Genomic DNA, 18,737 nt, shown 5'->3' on the forward strand with positions numbered 1-18,737 from the left:
TTATGTGTTGTAAGTCCTCACATGTGAAACATCAGGGGGCAGAGCCTTTTCCTCTATGACCTCCTCCCTCCTCAACAAGCTTCCTGTCATTGTCAGAAGAGCAGACACTGTGTCACTATTTATCGTCAGATTCAAAACTCATTTAGGAAATCTGACAATGTGACTGACCACCTTATTCCTTTCACTTTCTAAATCTCCCTGCACTCCGTCTATTTACGGTGCCGGTCGAGGAGAGTCAGAGTGGGGATTTCTGGCACAGCTTCACCTGGCCTCCTTCCAAGGTGCATGGGGAGGGGAGAAGTCTGTAGTGGCGCTGGAGGTTTGACCTCTCGAGTGTTGTCGACTGACCTTGCGGTGCCTCTCCTCCTCAAATGCATCTTTACTGCTCTCCACTTCCTCTACTGCATGAATGGTTCAACTGTTTTGCTACAACAGTAAAGTTGACAAACATCTCATTGGTTATCCGGGTGAGTTATTGGGTCAATCTGTGACTGACTGGAGCAAAAAGAATGACTGTTTACAAAGCCTATAATAAATGAATTACATAATTTCCTTTGAATGTGCAAAGATGTGGGAGGACAGGGGACAATGGTCACAGGAGGCAATTAAGGCACAATCTATTCCTCCAATCAGAAACAGTATCATTACTGTCCTTACTCTGCACATGCTCAGTAGGTCTCTCTCTCTCTCCTGTGGAAAACGGGCAAGGAAATCTGATTTTGAGGCATGAAAGTACTTTTTGGGATGCATTTCTCTTTTGCAGTCTAAAGTTTTTATCAATAGGTTACTGGTGACAAATAATGAACAACCGTTGCTCATATAGGTTTGTTTATCTGTAAACTTTTCTGTTAGCAAATGTTCATATTTCACTATTTTTAATGTTGTATTACATTTGAAAAGGGTGTATTATAAAAACGGGTAAGTTCTGATAAAATACAGAATTGTATATACATATACAATTGTATGTATATGTTTACAAATGCATACAATTATAATGTATATGTATGCAATTATAATGTGTATGTATGTATGTATGTATGTATGTATGTATGTATGTATCTATCTATCTATCTATCTATCTATCTATCTATCTATCTATCTATCTATCTGTATGTATGTGTGTGTGTGTGTGTGTGTGTGTGTGTGTGTGTGCGTGCGTGTGTGTGTGTGTGTGTGTGTGTATTATAATTACGGCTTTGGTTTTCAAACCATGAAGTCTCTAAGGGAATTCATACAGAAGGCAGAAGGTTTGTCTTTTTGGATAGATAGTTCCTATGACTTGTTGTTATCTAGTTTATGATCTGATTCTTGGCTTATTTCAGTGAGATAAGAAAAAAAACATGTTGACACAAAAAATGTCTGAGTTTTTATCAGTGGAAGTGGTGGAGATGTGAATATAATTGTTGGTATTTCAACTATTCTGTAAGGAAAGTGTAAAAATGTTTTTACAATTGCCCCCAGTCTCCCCAGTCAGTCCTTGGATATATAACAGACTAAATCCTTCACAGAAGAGTTTGTTCAACTTCCTGTGTTTGATTTTGGGTGAAATAACATTACGCCGCATCACAATTTAGCAAATATTTTCAACCGCATTTGGGTATCAGAAACACGAACCACAACCACATTCCGCAGGCTTCTGCAAAACAAAACTCTTCTTCAGGAAAGATTAAACTTGCCCATGGCTCCATCTTGTGGACAAAGGGTGTAAATGATCGAGATAGCTACACCAGCAGCAGGCTGAGGCATGCAGGCTTTCTTCCGTATTTCCAGCTCACAGGAAGTAAACTGGTGTCTAGTTCGTGTTACCCTGGTAAACTCCAACACGTCCCACTCATTCTAATACTCTGAACTCTCCATTCAATACTGAGAAAAGGTATTCTAAATGTATGTGATACTACGCCTCGGCAGCGTTCATTCTACCGTTTGGAATGTTCCATCTTTCCAATTACCCACAGTCCCGGGGAAAAGAACCTCTTTAAAATGCAGATGTATTTTAGGCATGGGGAGTGTTACAAAAGTGGTTTTCATCCCTTACAATGTGTGGGTTTCTGTAACATACAACGAGAAAACACAGTCGACGCATTTCGCGTAATCAATAGAGCGATTTTATTGGTAGAAATGGGCCGGTATTATTTTATGTGTTCATCGAGCCGTGTTTTCCTGTTCTGGGTGAGACCCTGAAAGCACCACTCCGCCCACGTCCCAGTTTTCTGTTCCTGTCAGTGCGCTCTCACCCGACACATCGTCCCTCCGCAGGCAGTCGGAGAACCACCACACCACACCGACTGCCTGCAAGGAGGGACACCCACACGAGTGACACTATTTACTGGTGACTTTTCACCGATCAGTCAGCATTCGTATCAATCGATAATCCTCCAGGATCCTTCCATGACAACGAGTTGCCATTTTGTGTGGAACTACTTAACAAAAATGTTCACTTAATGCTTAAAAACCCGGATAGCTACACATTTTGTGGGAGAAACGTTGGTTGTAATTGTTGCATGGAAGTAAATGTTTCCAGCGCCTTTTTGTGCAGGAAGGCGAGGTGCAGCACGTGTAGTTGGTGTTTGGACCAATCAGTTCTAGCAGCTCGAGCAGCGGGGTATAAATGTGAGGCAGTTGCTGTAGAGACGTCTGCAACTGAAGAGTTGAACGCAAGAACCCGTGAGATCTTGTAAGGTAATGCTAGCACGGTGACGTTAATGCTTAATGAATGCCATGTTTTCCAAACGCGAATTTCTAATATAGTTGCCGGTGTAACCCTACTGCCGGGGGAAACCTTAGTAAAGCTGTCACTAGCTGGCAAGAGCCGCTAAGGTTAACTCGCCCACGTCTTAGCAGCTAAGATAACGCTGCCTAGCCGTTAGCTGATGCTACTAGAGGCTGCGTAAAGTGACGAGTGTGTGAAACTGCTCCCCCACAAGTCATACCGGCCTTACTGCTATACATAAGACAAAGCGGTTCAAATGGTGGAAAGTGAAAATACCTTATTGTTAACTTGTTATCAATAATACAAATGTATATTGCAGTACTGAATATCAGTTAGTTAGCAAGGAGGCTAAATGACAGTCGCCTGGCAACGTTAGCACTGTTCGGAAACCTAAAGCGTCTCTAAGGTAACGCAACTACGTACATTGCCACTGCGTCTTTCGCCGAATGACATTAAAATGTACAGACTTTGTTTTTAAAAGAAGCGACGCGTTGAAAACTAGCTATATTTCCCGGTCATTGTTGCATGTTCAGTCAGTAGTGTGTGGAAGTTAGCTAACGCAGGCTGCTAAACTAACCGGTGGGCGTGGTGGTGCTTTCACGTGTCTTTAGCCTGACAACAGCGCAGCACGCAGCCATGCGCCAAGCTGCACCTTACGCATGCTATTCATTGCCAACATTCGCGCTAGTTAAAGTGTTTAAGAGACTGGAATCGCAAATTGCCTTAAATGTGTCCATGGTGGACCTAAATGCAACTGGGTGGGTGGGTGGGTTAGTGTGCGTGTGTCTGTGTGTGTGATGGTATTCTGATGATTTGATGGGAAGCTGGATAAAACGGCCTCATTTTTTCTCACTTGTCTCCCTCAACCTAGTTTGTCCTTTAAATATTATTCCAGATCAGTACATTTGTGTTGGCATGCAGTGTGTTTGTTTGATGACAGAATGCAACAGTTTATACTTTTGTTTTTCCTCATAGCCGAACAACTGAACCAGACTCCATGGAGTGTTAATTAGTGTAATTAAATGTTTACTCTGGAATGGTTGTCTGGTGGGGTCAAGACAGTTTCCACAGCCTTTTTCACATCTTTGGCATTTGATCATATTCAATGGCAGATCTGATGACATTTCCATTTTCTTTGCTTGCTTTGTGCATCGCTCAAAGTACTCATGTTCATGTCTCCCAATATCTGTGATGAAGTCACTGATTTAAGTGTGCTTAAGCTTTCTGCTTGTGGGTCTATGATTGATGATTTTTTTTTTTTCATATCAAAGCTTTTTCAAAACTACTTTCATATACTAATTGGAATTTTAAATTGTCCAGAGTCTGCCAAAGCCTACCTCTGGACTACAACATACATTTTGTGTCAGCCACCATGATGTGTACCAAAAGAGATGACCATGATCCATCAGACTGTTTTTTGTATTATTATTTTTAGGTTGACCAAATCACGACAGTGTATTTTTGCAATTACACCATCTTTGTGCGGTTGGTATGTTGACTATTCTTTGACTGGAAGTGGAGTTGAACACCATTTCTATTTACCAAGTTGCATTCTGTTACTTTTGATTATTGGACAGTGCTTTTTCAGATGATTTGTTTGATCTAGATTTATCTCTAGAAAACTCTTTGCATGCGATGCATTACAGTAGGATAGTGTCCCATCTTAAAATTGTTGTCATAACTTTTTAAGCTGTGTAAAAAACTAACGGACTCATCATTTAGTCTATGCCTTTCAGATTTATTTGGTTTGGTGCCCCAAATTATGAAAAATTGCGACCAACAGTCAGGATGTTTCCTTTATCGTGATAGGAAAATATATTTTATTGTTAAAAGCAATGAATGCATGGTTATACCTGATACTTTAAACTTATTATATGTTTCAGCTGTATTTCCAAAGCCTTCAACACCCAGTCTTGCAACTGAATGACAAACTCATCACAGGGAGGAGCTCATCATTTAGTTGATGTGTGGGTTAATGCTACTTGAAATTCACCTTGCATTCACATCCACACCCAACAAAAGGGGGGGAAATGGATTTATTCATGTATGGAAAATATTGTATTCATTTTTTGTTTTTAAAAAAATAATAAAATTCGAATAAGCAACAGACCGTGCAATGTAAAATTATTTTGGATGGGTTTCAAAGGACATTTAAACATTTTCAACTTGCAGATTGAGAGCCGTGATTTCTAAGTTCTCAGAATGGGTCGTCAGTCTTCAGTACGAATAATTTGTAAAAATGTGTTAAATATGATTTAGACATGAGAACAAACTCTTGTTTTTAAAGCTTCTATGTTGAACAGTAAACCTCAATTTCCACAAGGCAGAAGGGCACTTTTTATTACAAGGTTATTATGTTATGTTTGCTCTTGTAACTGTTCAGCGAGGTTTTGCTGAAGCTAAAATGCTGCATGGATCAGAGAGCTGCTGTAGGTGGCAGTATTACCCATATTTAGCTGGTCGTACTCTTGTCAGTGATGCTGCCTGCTGGCATTTTAAATATACTGTTAGCTTGCTCTTTGTTTTTTCACAGGGAACGTTTAAGTGCACAAGCATAATTAAGTCAACAAAATGTGTTGAGATTAAATTAATGAGAGGTCTTCATCAGTATGTTGATACTTGTTATGTTTTACTTTAACCAAGCATTGCAGTGTCTGTCTTCTGCCTTTCTGCCATAAATCAAACATCGCTGTGAGTGAATAATTAATATTGACTGTTTCATTCCATAGCCAGTAAGCAGTTTTGAGCATGCTGTAATCAATAAGCTATTTTCTGAGCACATCATGTTGGAGAGGTGGAGATGATGCTGACAGTTTTGTATTTCATGGCAGCCTTTTTTCTTTTTTCAGTAGATTTAAATCTACCAGTAGTGATCACGTCCTCTGGCCCGCAGCCTCATTGATCCTCATTCTTGTTTCTTGTTTGACTGGATATGGATCAGACTTTTTTTTTTTGAGAGATGGCTCCTAAACTTGTGCCTAACTGTAATCCTGAGCTGCGATATGAGTGAAAAACAGTAAACACAGTTTTACATCAAATGAAACAAAAGGACTATTTTAGGATACGGTGGACTTTTTAATGTCAAACTTAGAACAAACTTGAAGCAGTGGCTTAGAAACTCAAAATAACTTCCTAGTATTCCTAGTAAAGCGGCACTTTTTAAAAATATTTTCCATATTGTCAACAAACAAACCCTTCTGCGGTACTCACCCTAATGAAACTGGCTCCTACTTGGAAGCTGTAAAGGAAATGGGCCACAAATCAAGCTTTACTATGGCTCCGTGCCGGTGACGGCCATGACCGGAGGCATTTTCAGGCTGTTCATCCGTCTGTCATGTCCATTCTCGTGAACATGATATCTCAGGGATGCCTGGAGGGAATTTCTTCAAATTTGGCACAAACATCTACCTGTGCTCAGGGATGAACTAATTAGATTTTGGAGGTCAAAGGTCAAGGTGATTGTTAATTCACTTCTGTCCCTTTCTTGTGATATCTGAGGAAAACCTTTTTTATGAATTTCTTCAAATTTGGCACAAACATCCCGTATCCCTCGAGGATGAACTGATTTTAGATTTTAGTGGTCAAGGCCACTGTGTCCTCACGCCTGTCCCATTCATCTGAATTAGATCATCCTTGCACAATTTTCCTTAAATTTGGCACAAATGTCCACTTGCACTTAAAGTGTTTGATCATAAATCAATAATTCATATGCTAATTATGAAAATTCCACACAGATGTCCAATAGGATAACTTGAAGGGCCTTCCTGTGGATTATTTGGCAATAAAACAATATGATTGCTGTAACAGCCAAATGTTGGACTGAAGTGCCAACAGTCGTGTTGCATTGTGGGTAATGAGACGCCATGTTTAAGGATGTCATATTAAGGCAGAACAGGTTTCAGCACTGATGTAGTACCAAAAAGAGACAGTGGCTGATTGAATAACCTCTTCTGTTGTGTTTTTCTTGCATTTTTACTGAAGCACTGGAAACTTCTCTTCACTCCTGTTTAGGAAAACGTGTGATGAACACTAAGTTGCAGCAAAGCGTACAAGTCACTGTTTCCCCTTCATGGCCTTTGGACAACACGATGGCTGATGTGAAAGTCTGTCCCACTGTGAGTGGAAATCCTCCTCCGCCGGAGGTCATAAATCCCAAGAGCCCCGGACGTGTAACCAATCAGCTGCAGTTCCTGGAGAAGGTGGTGATCAAATCTTTATGGAGGCATAACTTCTCGTGGCCATTCCGTCAGCCAGTTGACGCAGTGGCACTGCATCTCCCAGTAAGTAATGAGATTGTTATTGTGGCGTCTCTAATATGTGGTGTGGAGCTTTTTCTTACTCTCGGTTAAACTGGTAATTCAGTGCTGGAACCGACAGACTTTGTCTTGTTGGAAAAGTTCAATTAGACCGCCATCTGAGAAGGAAAGCTATTTGTGTGTTCATGCCAGTGTATTATTGTCTTTCAGGATTATTATACAATTATTACAAAACCTATGGATCTGAGCACTATTAAGAAGCGTCTTCAGAACAAATACTACTGGCAAGCACTTCAGTGTATACAAGACTTCAATACCATGTTCACCAACTGCTATGTGTACAATCGGGTAAGAGAATACTATATGTGGTGCTCTCTAACTCACTGACATGTATGTCCATCTGTAAAGGGCAATTTAAGATGCCCACACAGAAATGATGAAAGTTCTCTAATCTTTAAGTAGGTCTGAACTGACATAATGTTCACTAATGTCATTCTGTAATGCAAATGAAGCTCACACTCACTCGCCCAGAAGGTTTTAGATTATTTCTGCAGTTGAAATGAGATTGGCATAAGGATACATACTATATTGAGTGCTTTATCTTTTCACAGCCTGGAGATGACATTGTTTTCATGGCACAGACGTTGGAGAAGCTCTTTTTGCAGAGCTTGTCCAAAATGCCTAAGGAAGAGTGTGACATTACAGCAATCACTGCAAAGGAACCAGTGAAAGGGAGAAAGACAAATGCAGGTATATTGTACATAATCAGTCCCTAAAGGTATGTTCCAATAACTGCATGTGTATTTGAAGGGGTGGTTTGCATTTGTTTGAAGGAAATAATCTATAGTCGCTGTATATAATTTTATTTATAGTGTTGTATCACAACAAAAGTTATCTCAGGACACTTAACACATTGAGCAGGACGTTGATACATTTTCAAAGTCCCAACATCACCCAGGAGCAAGCGTTAAAAACTGCCTTAAAATACTTTTAGGTACTTTTATTAGTATTAACAGTAGTAGTAGTATCAGCATTGGTAGTCCATGGTTGCAGGAACAGCCCCCCCAAGATGGATCTATCTCTAACAAGCAGTAGTAGTTGTGCAGCCTCACAGCAGGCAGGTGGAGCTACAATGTGGTGTTTCCAACACCTGGCCAGTTAGCAGTCTGCGTCGGTCAGGACCTCAACGGACTCTGCTGGACCAGAATAGAACAGATAGCCAGACTCCCAGGAGTAATCCTGGGAGTTAGGAACGGTAGAGATGCAGATTTTAGTCAATTTTTTAATCAATAGTCAGCTGCCTTTAATAATACTAGCAGTAAATCAAACAAGACAGTGTTGGTGCAGTCCGGATCAGGTTCCACCATGGTCCAGAGAGACCTGCTAGGAGAGAAAACACAGGGACTCCGGGGAACATACAGAGAGAGAGGCTCCCCCTAAAAAAGGCTCAGTGTGTCATTATATACCCTCGGCAGTCTGGCCTATAGTAGCATGACTAAGAGCTGGGATAAGTCAAACCTGAGCCAGCCTGAACTATCAGCCTTGTCAAAGAGGAACGCTTTAAGCCTAGACTTAAAAGTGGGAACGGGATCCCCCTCCCTAACCAGAACCGGAACACGGTTCCACAGAAGAGGAGCTTGATGGCTGAAGTCCTCAAGTAGACTGTTGTTATTTAGAAAGGCACAATGGCTGGTTAGAGACTACTTCCTCAAGGATCTTGGAGAGAAAAGGACGATTTGATATAGGTCTGTTTGCTAAAACCCCTGGATCAATACTAGGCGTTTTAAGAAGAGGTTAAATTACAGCTACTTTAAAGGACTGTGGCACAGTTGTGGCCTGTTAATAAAGACACAGATCGGTGGAATCACTTCTTTAAACTTAGCTACAGCACTGTCCGATAGACAGAGAGTAGTATGTTTTCCTTGGTCCAGTAGGAATAATTCAAAAGTTCTGGTAAGTAATGGTCAGATAAAGAAGAATCTTGAGGAAAGATTAAGTCTTCGATTTCAACACTATAAGATAAGTCAAGGTCGGTGGTGTGGTTATGACACTTTGTTTATGTTCACTCTGACTGAAGAGAATCAAATCTATTAATGAGGTAAATGTCCACATGGACATTACAATCTCCCATAAGAATGACTTTATCTGATTTAAGGGCTAAACTTGATAGACTTCATGTGGACCAGGAGCCCGATCCACTATAACAAATGGAATTGTCTGCGTTGTTTTCCAGTTTGGGTGTGAAAGACTAAGAATAAGGCTCTCAAATGAGCTATAAATAGATGGTGGTTGGCACGCGTCCAGCACAGGAGCAAAGCAATATGCAGCCGTGAACTGGGGCAGCACCTGGAAAGAGAGGCTCGCCTAGTAATATCAATATCAGCTTCAGTGTACACTATATTTAGAATAGTTTGGCCGATTTCAATTCATTTTCGATTCGAACAGGCCTTTCCATTGGGGAACGGGACAACGTGAAACGTATATATGCTCTCTTCAAAACCATCAGGCTTGGTTGACAAAAACACTATAGATAAGTTCCCAGTGGTACATATTGTAAATATAGTGTATGCTTTTTCTTGTAGATGAGCCTTTCTTTTAGGTGGCTGATTGATTGATTGATTGATTGATTGATTGATTGATTGATTGATTGATTGATTGATTGATTGATGGCTAAGTACATCATACAACACTTTAAACTCAACATCCTCCTGACCGTAATTGTGCTGCTTAATTTAAAAGAAACTTAAACTCTTATCTGTTTCCTCATTCAGGTGCAATTAAGCAGAGGTCCGTTGTGTCAGAAGTTGTTCTCCAGCAGACTGTGACAGTCATTCCAACTAATGTGCCTCCATTCGTCCAACCCACCCAGCTCTCTGCACAAATCGATGCAACAGTAAGTATTTTATTAGTTTGCAAGCTACTTTTTATGCAGTATACAGAGTGACTTTAAACCATGAAATTGACTGCACATGCAGAAAAGAGGTTGTTTGTCTTTTTGGCTAGATTGTTACTATGCTTATTCCAGTAAGATAACAAAATGCATTCATAACACAGCATTAAACATGTTTTATCTTCTTATATAATTTATTCACATTCAATTAGTGAAAGTATAAGCGTCATACTTGAATCATATGGCCAAATACTAAACTTTTAAATGTCAAAATTCAAAACAACACTGTTTTTAACTTATGAAGAGGTTTACTGTTTATATGCAACCTATGTTTTGTAAATGTGCAGATGAATCAAGGGTTTAAGAGGAAAGCAGACCCCACAACCTCCACCAGCTCAGTCCTCGCCAGCAGTGAGCCGCCCTGCACATTACTCTGCAGGAGAGGCAGCGGACGGCCCATCAAGCCTCCACAGAAAGACTTACCTGCCTTTGAGGGCAAGAAGGTCCGACTGTCTGAGCAGCTCCGGTGCTGCAATGACATCCTGAAGGAAATGCTCTCCAAGAGACACTATGCATGTGCATGGCCCTTCTACACCCCTGTGGATGCCGTTGCTTTTGGCTTGCACGACTACCATGACGTCGTCAAGCAGCCTATGGATCTGAGCAGCATCAGGGTAAGATGGTTATTTATAGACACTTATTGCCAATATAAGTCCAAACAGTTTTTCATAAAGTGTAATTTCCTCAGAAAAAAATGGACCAGCGAGAGTACGTCAATGCAAAGGAATTTGCCGCTGATGTCAGACTGATGTTCTCCAACTGCTACAAATACAATCCACCAGCACATGAGGTGGTCCACATGGCAAGACAACTGCAGGTATTTATTGTATATTCCCCCCACAAAATGCCGACTGTAGATCCTCAAAGTCTGATGTGCAGAGTGTATGTTCCTCTTCATAAATCTCTTGCTGATCCAATGTTTGGAACATTTGAATGTAAATCGTTTACACCTTGCTAGCAGGCTCTTTTCCTCACTTGCCTTTGTTGGCATATTGCTCCATCTCCTGGCATGTTACCACCACCAACGGTTGGAACAGTGTGTGAGACCATCTGCAGGGTTGATCTCAAATGACCCACATGCATGAAACACCCTTAAAGGTGCAATGTGTTTAAAGCATTCAACTCATGAATTAACATCATGGTAAATGGTCCTCATTTATATAGTGCTTTTATCCAAAGCGCTTTACAGGAATGACTGACATTCACCCATTCATACACACACGCATTCACACACCGACGACCACGCAGGGCGACAGTCAGCTCGTCAGGAGCAATTGGGGTGAGGTGTCTTGCTCAGGGACACCAGGCACTCAGCTAGGAGGAGCCGGGGATCGAACCGGCAATCTTGCGGTTACCAGCCGACCCGCTCTACCTCCTGAGCTAATGCCCCCCCACAGCATCAGCAGAATGTGAAGAGGTTACAGTGCTGACATTTTGTTAAAGGTGCATTTGTTTTATGTTTCAGAGATATTGCTGAAATTAACATGCTCTGTGCTTTAGCGCTCATATAGATGCATAATTATTTAGCTATAGCACAGAATTACACAATATTTTATTAACACCATTAAAAATGCTTTAGATGTTGAAAAAACATCTAGGCTAAGACTACTACTAAACTTTCACTTTTCAACCCCGCATTACCCAATTTTACATCTATAGACATCTATTAAACTTATATCAGATGTCAATTTTAATCTTAACTCATTTGGATCGTATGGATCCAATACAAGAGATAAAATGCTTTGTTTGGAGCATGTGGCTTCATGTTACATATTGCACTTTTTAAAATCACTGCTACTACATACTGCTACTAATGGTCAAAAACATGCTGTCAAATGTTTTTTGGGGGTGGGTGTCTCCCTCCCTATACAGGCTGTGAATATAGATATCATTCAGTGAATGGTCACTGTTTATTTGTTCACAACGGTGTGCCGTGAGGATTGAGCTTCGTTGCCATCCCTAAGTTGAAGCATCAGCATCCCTAAGAACAATATCATAACTTGTGTTACGGCTGATAAAAACATTACAACATGAGTGTTTGTATCAACAGGAGGTTTTTGAGGCCCGATATCTGAAGGTTCCCCAAGAAGAGGCATGTCCCATCCCTCCTCAGAGAGTTGACAAGGGAAAAGCAGACCAAGTTCAGAGTTCCACCTCGGCATGTTCTGAAAGTGAAAGCTCATCAGAAGAGATGGCCGTGCAGCTGGTCAATCTAGAGGAGCAGGTTGGTGTGTGTATACGTATACATATATATATATATATATATATATATATATATATATATATATACATGCCAGACACCGTTCAAAAGGCTTTTGTGAAGTTATTCATTTCAGTGCATTTTACCTAATCAGCTCATGAATGGCTGACTTTTCAGTTGAGAGCTGTCCGTGACGGGCTGAAGAGACTTTCCCAAGAGCCGCTGATGAAATCTAAGAAGAAAGACAAGTTGAAAAAGGAAAAAAGAGCCAAAAAAAAGGATCTCGCTAGAATAAAGCACAACTCCTCAAAATACAAATCTATTGTAGAAAAAATGGCCAAACGCAAGAGCTCTACTGTGTGAGTGATCATTTTAACGTGGTTCATATTGTATACTTGTGGCATTCGTGTTCAACTGACTCTTCCACATGATGAAGCTAACATTAGATGTTCTGTATTTGTGCGTAGGCATGGCAACAGACACAATATTCACGGGGTAGCTTTAACGTGTGAGGATGAGGTCCCATCAATACCCATCACTTACCAGGAAAAGAAACAGTTGAAAGCGGACATTGACAAGCTGCCTGGTGACAAACTGGGCAAGTTGGTGAACATCATTCATGCCAGGGAGACCTGCCTGCGAGATTCCACTCCAGAGGAGATTGAGGTTGACTTTGAAATGCTCAAGTCCTCCACACTCAGAGCCCTGCAGAGGTTTGTTTCAGTGTGTCTGAGGAAATGCAACAAGAAGGTTCGCAGTAAGTACAGCTCTATCCTGCTATGGCCAAGCCTTCCCCTGTCAGAAAATATACCTTATTTATTAGTTTTAATTTGTGGTTTTAAAATGTGCAATTAGGAGGGTTGTTATCTTTTCTGTCCTGCAGAAAAAAACCTGAATCCCACACAAGGAAAGCCAACTGGAAAATCAAAGGATGCCCAGATACCGCTGCTTGCCAGTAAAGGGCAGCAGTTGATTAAGAAAAAAAAGCCATTAGGTAAGATTTGAATTTGATTAACCATGTGATCATCACAGTTGTGCTTCCACCTGTTATATGTTAGTGTGAAAATCACGTTTTTTTTTTGTGTACAGCTAACCTCATAGCAGCCCCTGACCTTGGCTGCCCTTCACACCTCAGTGAAAGCAGCAGCAGCAGCTCGTCATCCAGCTCTGACAGCAGTAGCAGCTGGAGTCATTCTGATAGCAGTGACTCTGAATCAGGTTAGCTACTCCCCACTTAGCATTCTGCCCTCACCTACAGTACCTTTGGTTTGATCTTAAAATAAGAGCTAAGCCGTGGGCATAATTCCCCTGGGTGCGACCCTCCTCTCTGTTGCACACCACATATTTAATAATTTTGTATTTTTTGCTCATTCGTGAAACGTTTGCTTGTCGTGTTTATTTCACTCACACTTGTGGAAATGAGCAAGCTCAGTTCATTATTTGACATTGTTGTTTAGTCTCTCTGGGATAAGTACCACACCTCCTAGTGGCGTTTCTTGCTCACTGCTAACGTTGCTGAGTATTCTGTACTGACCTTGAGGCCTTGTATGGGAAGTTTGATCCCTCTCTGCTCTGTTTACCTAATGTATTCTGGCTTGTGTTGAAATGGTTGAAGATTCCTTATTTACTTTCAACTAATATGAAAAGTTAATAGTTTAAGTAATGTGGATATCTTGTGAATGGATGTTACAATGTACATTAGAATTGTCATGTCATGCATCCTTCCACATCACTAAAGAGAAACATTATACATGTGTTGATCATGTCTTTCAGTGCCAAAAACAAAGAAGCCAAAAAGTGAAGACTCTTGCCATAAGGTTAAGACGAAGGTAAATATAATCCAGTATTTGTTTACCGTCATTAAGTTTCATGGTAAGATAGCCTTGCTGCTTAGAATGTAAAGTAACGGTGTCATTTTCTTCCAAGTCGAAGGTGGCTCTTGCTGCCAATGACGAGCAGATATCGGAGACATTAGATCTGAAAAAAGCCTTGGTAGCAGAAGCCAAAGACCACCAAACACCCTGTAGTCCACACCAGACCTGTGATGAGCTGGCTTTATCACCTCCAGGTACTTCCGCTCAAGATTTGTCAAAATATTAAGAGAATCTTTCTTTTTTAAATCGCAAATTTCCTTCAGAAAATGGAAATCATTAAGCCTTGGGAATTTGAGAACTGTGTCCTTCAATGCGTTCTCAATTCAAATGACTATACTTGTTTGCCTTTATGATGCTGAAGTGTAAACCTTTGAGACCATTTAAATGGACATTTGCTGTCATTTATATTTATGATGATTGTTCTTTAAATTCGGCACTATCCTCCCATTGTTTCCAAGCCTTTCTAAAGCCTAATACCTCCCTAAAACCCTGCACTCCCACATCAGCCAGGTTACATTTACATTACATTTAGAGCATTTAGCAGTACCTCATTGAGATTCCTTATTGCTCCCTCACTGATGTGGCTCCACATCAGTGAGCCATCCTCCTCAAAAGGCTGTTGACCTCAGGCTGCCTGTTCCCCTCTAATGGTCCCGTATGCTCAGTGTCCTCCAGAAACAGAAGTTCGGGAAGCTTCTCTTGGCTCACTTACACTCAGTTCTAATAAGACTGAACAGGGACGTAATGACCCAGTCACTTACCAGCCATATTGAATTCCATCTCATGCTGCTTCTCGCTGCCTTCTGTGCGTTTAACTGTTCACTAGTTCTTACTTTTAGTTTTGTATGAACGAACAGCAGCTCGTTGCTGCTCACATAATGTGCTGAAGATGTGTCCTTTACTGTGCGACAGATCTGTCTGCCCTCTTATCCCCCATGGCATCTCCAGGAGTTTTACTGGACTGGACTGCCACCAGATTTGAGGTACTTCTGATGAAACGGCAACACTTCACAAAAACTGTTGGCTTCCGTCGATAAAACAACAACATTTTTAATCTTGTGACACACTTTTCTTTAATAACCAGTGTATCAATAAGATCCCACAGCTCAATTAATTTAGCGGTAAAGGTTTGTAATTTCTGCCTCGCTGCTGATACTGTATCGGTTTGCTGTGTGATTGATCAAAAATCAGCACATGGCTATTAAGGTCATGTCATGTCATACGCTACACTGAGTTGCATTTACAGAGGACTCAAGGCCTCCCAGCTGTATGTGGAAGAGCAATTTTAGCCCATCAGCCCATTCTTTTTCCTTTTTTTTAAGTTGCTCAGCAGACCTCCAGATCGGGTTCATCAGAGTTGCCTCATTTCAAGTCTGAATCCAAAGTGTTGCTGGTTGCTCAAGTAGCACAACCAAACTAAATGACTTATTGCAAATATGTCTACAAACCCTTTTACAGCATTTCTACTACAGTGATTAAGTTGGCATGTTTCTGGGTATTCACTCTGCAACATTACTCACTCATTTGTAACAAAACATTCTAAGCAATTGTACATGTTCAATGCTCACTAGTGGGTTTGTTTGTAGACTCATACTTGTAAAAATGAGGTCTATCAAACAGCAAAGGATCCCAAAGCAACATGACTTATGGAAACTGATCCTGATGCAAAGCTATCCTCACAATTTCATATCGGGGATATTTGTATTTGTTTTATATGATAACCATAATGTTTCTGTCTGTTGGAAATATTGGCTGCTTTGCTGTAAAGATTTTGAATGTTGAACTAAATCTCCCCTTTCAGCAGGTCCCAGTGCTGTCCCCTCTGAGAGACAGCCCACTGCAGTCCAAAGATGAGAGCAGGTCCAGTAAGTCACGAGAAGACTCTTATTCTGACATCACTGTTTTTGACTACTTTTCTAGCAGAACTCTGATGTGTAAAGTGATTGTGCCAGATTCCAGATACCCTGAGGATTTCCCTGACTGTCAGCTGGCTAATGTGCCTTACAGCAACACAGCAAGTAAATCTGCTGAAGAGGAAAAAAATCCCAAAAAGGTTAGCAGTTGGTTAACGGAGTTTACTATTACAAACACGTGTTGACATCGTGTTGGTCCCATTTCCTGAGTTGGAACGGCGTTCTTCCAACTTCAGTGTGTTCCTTAAGTCTCGATGTGCAAACAACATCGAGGCTACTAAGAGAAAGATCTTGTATTTTATTGCTCCGAGCATTTAAATAACATGTTGATAGCTGTTTCCAGTATCGCTGAAAAAAGGAAATGGATCTGCAGTAGTACATCCCCTGTTACCTGACATACCTGTTACCTGTTACTAGGGTTCATGCCAATAACATTTCTAACTAATGTAGGTCGTTGTACGTGGACAGCAAATAAGGGTTATAATATTACAAATGACAAAAGTAATTATATGCAATACGTGAATTAATAGAAGCGGAAACGTTTACTTTCCCACTGAAAGGAAATGTGAATTTTCCCAGTCAGGAACAAATGTTTTCAATTATCCCAACACCAAACAAATGCAGCATTTTTCCCCAACTGTTGAAGAAGAATTCTGCAGACCGGGAGACGGAGGACGGGTTGCAGAGTCCTTAAGACATTAGATTAGTTTGACGTTTTTATCTATTGATACAGTTTTAAGCCTGATCCTTGTTGGCGCCACCCATTCCCACCACTTTTGAAATATAGAAACAGACATGGTGATTTGTCTTGTTTAGGACATTGTTCTGAAAAATGCTGAGTCTTGGGCAAAACTGGTGAGGCAGTCGGCCCCTGCGACTCTGATTAAATCCTCCAAGGAGAGCTTCCAGCAGTTCCGCGAGGCTGCCATAAAGAAGGAAGAACGTGAAAAGGCACTGAAGAAGAAACAGATGGGGGACACCAAGGAGAGGGAGGCTCCTGAAAAGAGCAGGTATTCATTATTTTGCCCGGGATAATCGTGACATCAAATGTTCATATCGTCCCATGCCTCGTCCAAATCGCGGTTTCTGAAAGAGTGCCGATAAAGCAACACAGTACGTTCCTGTAACGGCTCGGTGGCTGATTTCCATTCTCCTTCTAGATTACCCGGCCCATGTCAAGCAGAAACAAGTCCACAACCTACCAATGAGGATTCACCAGAGAGCGTTTGTACAGAAGCTACTCTGGATGCTCCGACAGATGTTGAGTCTCCCATAGAAACCCTGTCCTCGATGATTGAGGAAAGAGAGATGGCCCGCAGGAAGGAGCAAGAACGTCGCAGGCGAGAGGCTGTGAGTACCTCTTAGTTTTATGTTGATGTTCTCGTATTGGTAAATGCCATTTTAATAACTGTTCTGTGCTTTGTTTTTCTCTTTATAGATGTCGGGTATTGATATGAACATGCAGCGGGACATCATGACTAAATTTGAACTTTACTTGGACTGAAAAGAAGCTGGAATTTCCTTGGGGGAAAAAAACTATCCCTCTGTGCAAGACGTCTGTTTGTCGTCTTAGGGAATCACTTGAGCTGTTGGTTCAACACAACTTCACATCGTGTGTGTGTTCATGAGGCCAGAATGCAAAATGTTAATGTGAGGAAAAACATTCAATACAATATAAAAGGCCCTTTAGTTTGCATTTGAAATGAATGATAAATATCTGCACTGTTGAATTTGAGATGATTGGGGCGAGGCAGTGTTAAAATCCGAACCTCGAGTTAATCTTTCATGCATGTTTTTCTGTTCTTTTTTCACATTTGTTTGAGTCCTGCTGAAAATTGTGTATGACAAGCTAATTCATACATTTCAGCAAACGCCACGTTGTCTTGTTTGCTGAAATGTGCAGTGTTGTTTGGTTCTTCTCCACGTTATCACATTTGATGAACCCTTGCCACCATGTTTCAGTTTGTCTTCACTCAAAGAATATGCTAAATGTAGATAAAACACTCGTTTATATGTTTATGTTACATGCACAAGTGACTTTTTTTGGTTTAGAAATGAACGTTTGCACAAAAGTAGAACATTTTGAACAAAGGTTGGTAGGTCCTTGTCAAAGTTTCCAGTCTGGAATTGAGGTTGATCTCGGTTCCTTATTGGCGTGACTACTTGAAAAAGCCGTACATGTGTTGCGTGTACACACTGCACTTTGTTCTTCACAGGTCTGCCTGTTCCAAAGTTGCTTTTGGAGATGATCAACATGTTCTGTATGTTACAGTTTATATATGCTAAATAAATAAGAATTTCTTTCTTTTTTCTTTTTTTTTTACTCAAAACAATAAAGCTATTTTCACTAAGCAATCTTCATCACTTCATCAATACATCCATTTAATAATTGGTGCCAAGCAACACATCTGATGCAAGTATATTCTGGTGTATGTGTAGCCAATATATATATATATGTTATATTTTTTTATTTAATTTTTTTTGCCAAATTGTTGGTACACTGAGTTTTAATAATTTAAGTACTGCATTACTTATTCATGAATTCAGCTTCTGGGCTCCAGATTTCTGCCGAAGAGCACAAAGGTCTTTATCTCTTATCGATCACGTGAGGGATTAAGGGATCCTAAAATTGGTTAACTGGTTTATTTTGTGTGTGGGGGGGGGGGGGGGGGCACGCAAAGACATTGTTCTTCATGCACTGGTCAATTTTGTAGTCAGTTCATTTTTCATATTTAAACATTAATTTGCAGAAAATAATGAGACTGGGAAAGTGTCATGGTTGGTAGGTGTCTGCCCGTAAAATATGAATACGCCTCCAAAGCACCAGTCGCATT

At 40.7% G+C, this 18,737-nt stretch overlaps 1 protein-coding gene across 4 annotated transcripts; it reads left to right on the forward strand.

Annotated features, from left to right (window-relative positions):
* The first annotated feature begins 2,256 nt into the window (after window positions 1–2,256).
* brdt (bromodomain, testis-specific) lies at window positions 2,257–18,202 on the forward strand. 4 transcript variants are annotated; one of them, XM_084011520.1, is made up of 20 exons: window positions 2,257–2,679; window positions 6,722–6,990; window positions 7,177–7,314; window positions 7,578–7,716; window positions 9,738–9,859; window positions 10,204–10,530; window positions 10,605–10,733; window positions 11,967–12,140; window positions 12,294–12,475; window positions 12,584–12,873; window positions 13,000–13,110; window positions 13,206–13,334; window positions 13,890–13,945; window positions 14,043–14,184; window positions 14,903–14,973; window positions 15,792–15,855; window positions 15,943–16,043; window positions 16,720–16,913; window positions 17,064–17,253; window positions 17,342–18,202. In XM_084011520.1, the coding sequence occupies exons 2-20, from the start codon at window positions 6,733–6,735 to the stop codon at window positions 17,405–17,407; spliced, it is 2,883 nt and encodes a 960-aa protein (XP_083867646.1). In that variant the 5' UTR covers window positions 2,257–2,679; window positions 6,722–6,732; the 3' UTR covers window positions 17,408–18,202. The 4 variants fall into 4 exon arrangements, with proteins under 4 accessions (XP_083867646.1, XP_083867647.1, XP_083867648.1 ...); XM_084011521.1 differs by having other exon boundaries at window positions 15,792–15,838; window positions 15,941–16,043; XM_084011522.1 differs by having other exon boundaries at window positions 15,795–15,838; window positions 15,941–16,043.
* The last annotated feature ends 535 nt before the right edge of the window (window positions 18,203–18,737 follow it).

The sequence above is a fragment of the Eutrigla gurnardus genome (assembly GCF_963514095.1).
Source record: "Eutrigla gurnardus genome assembly, chromosome: 6".
Taxonomy (NCBI): domain Eukaryota; kingdom Metazoa; phylum Chordata; class Actinopteri; order Perciformes; family Triglidae; genus Eutrigla; species Eutrigla gurnardus.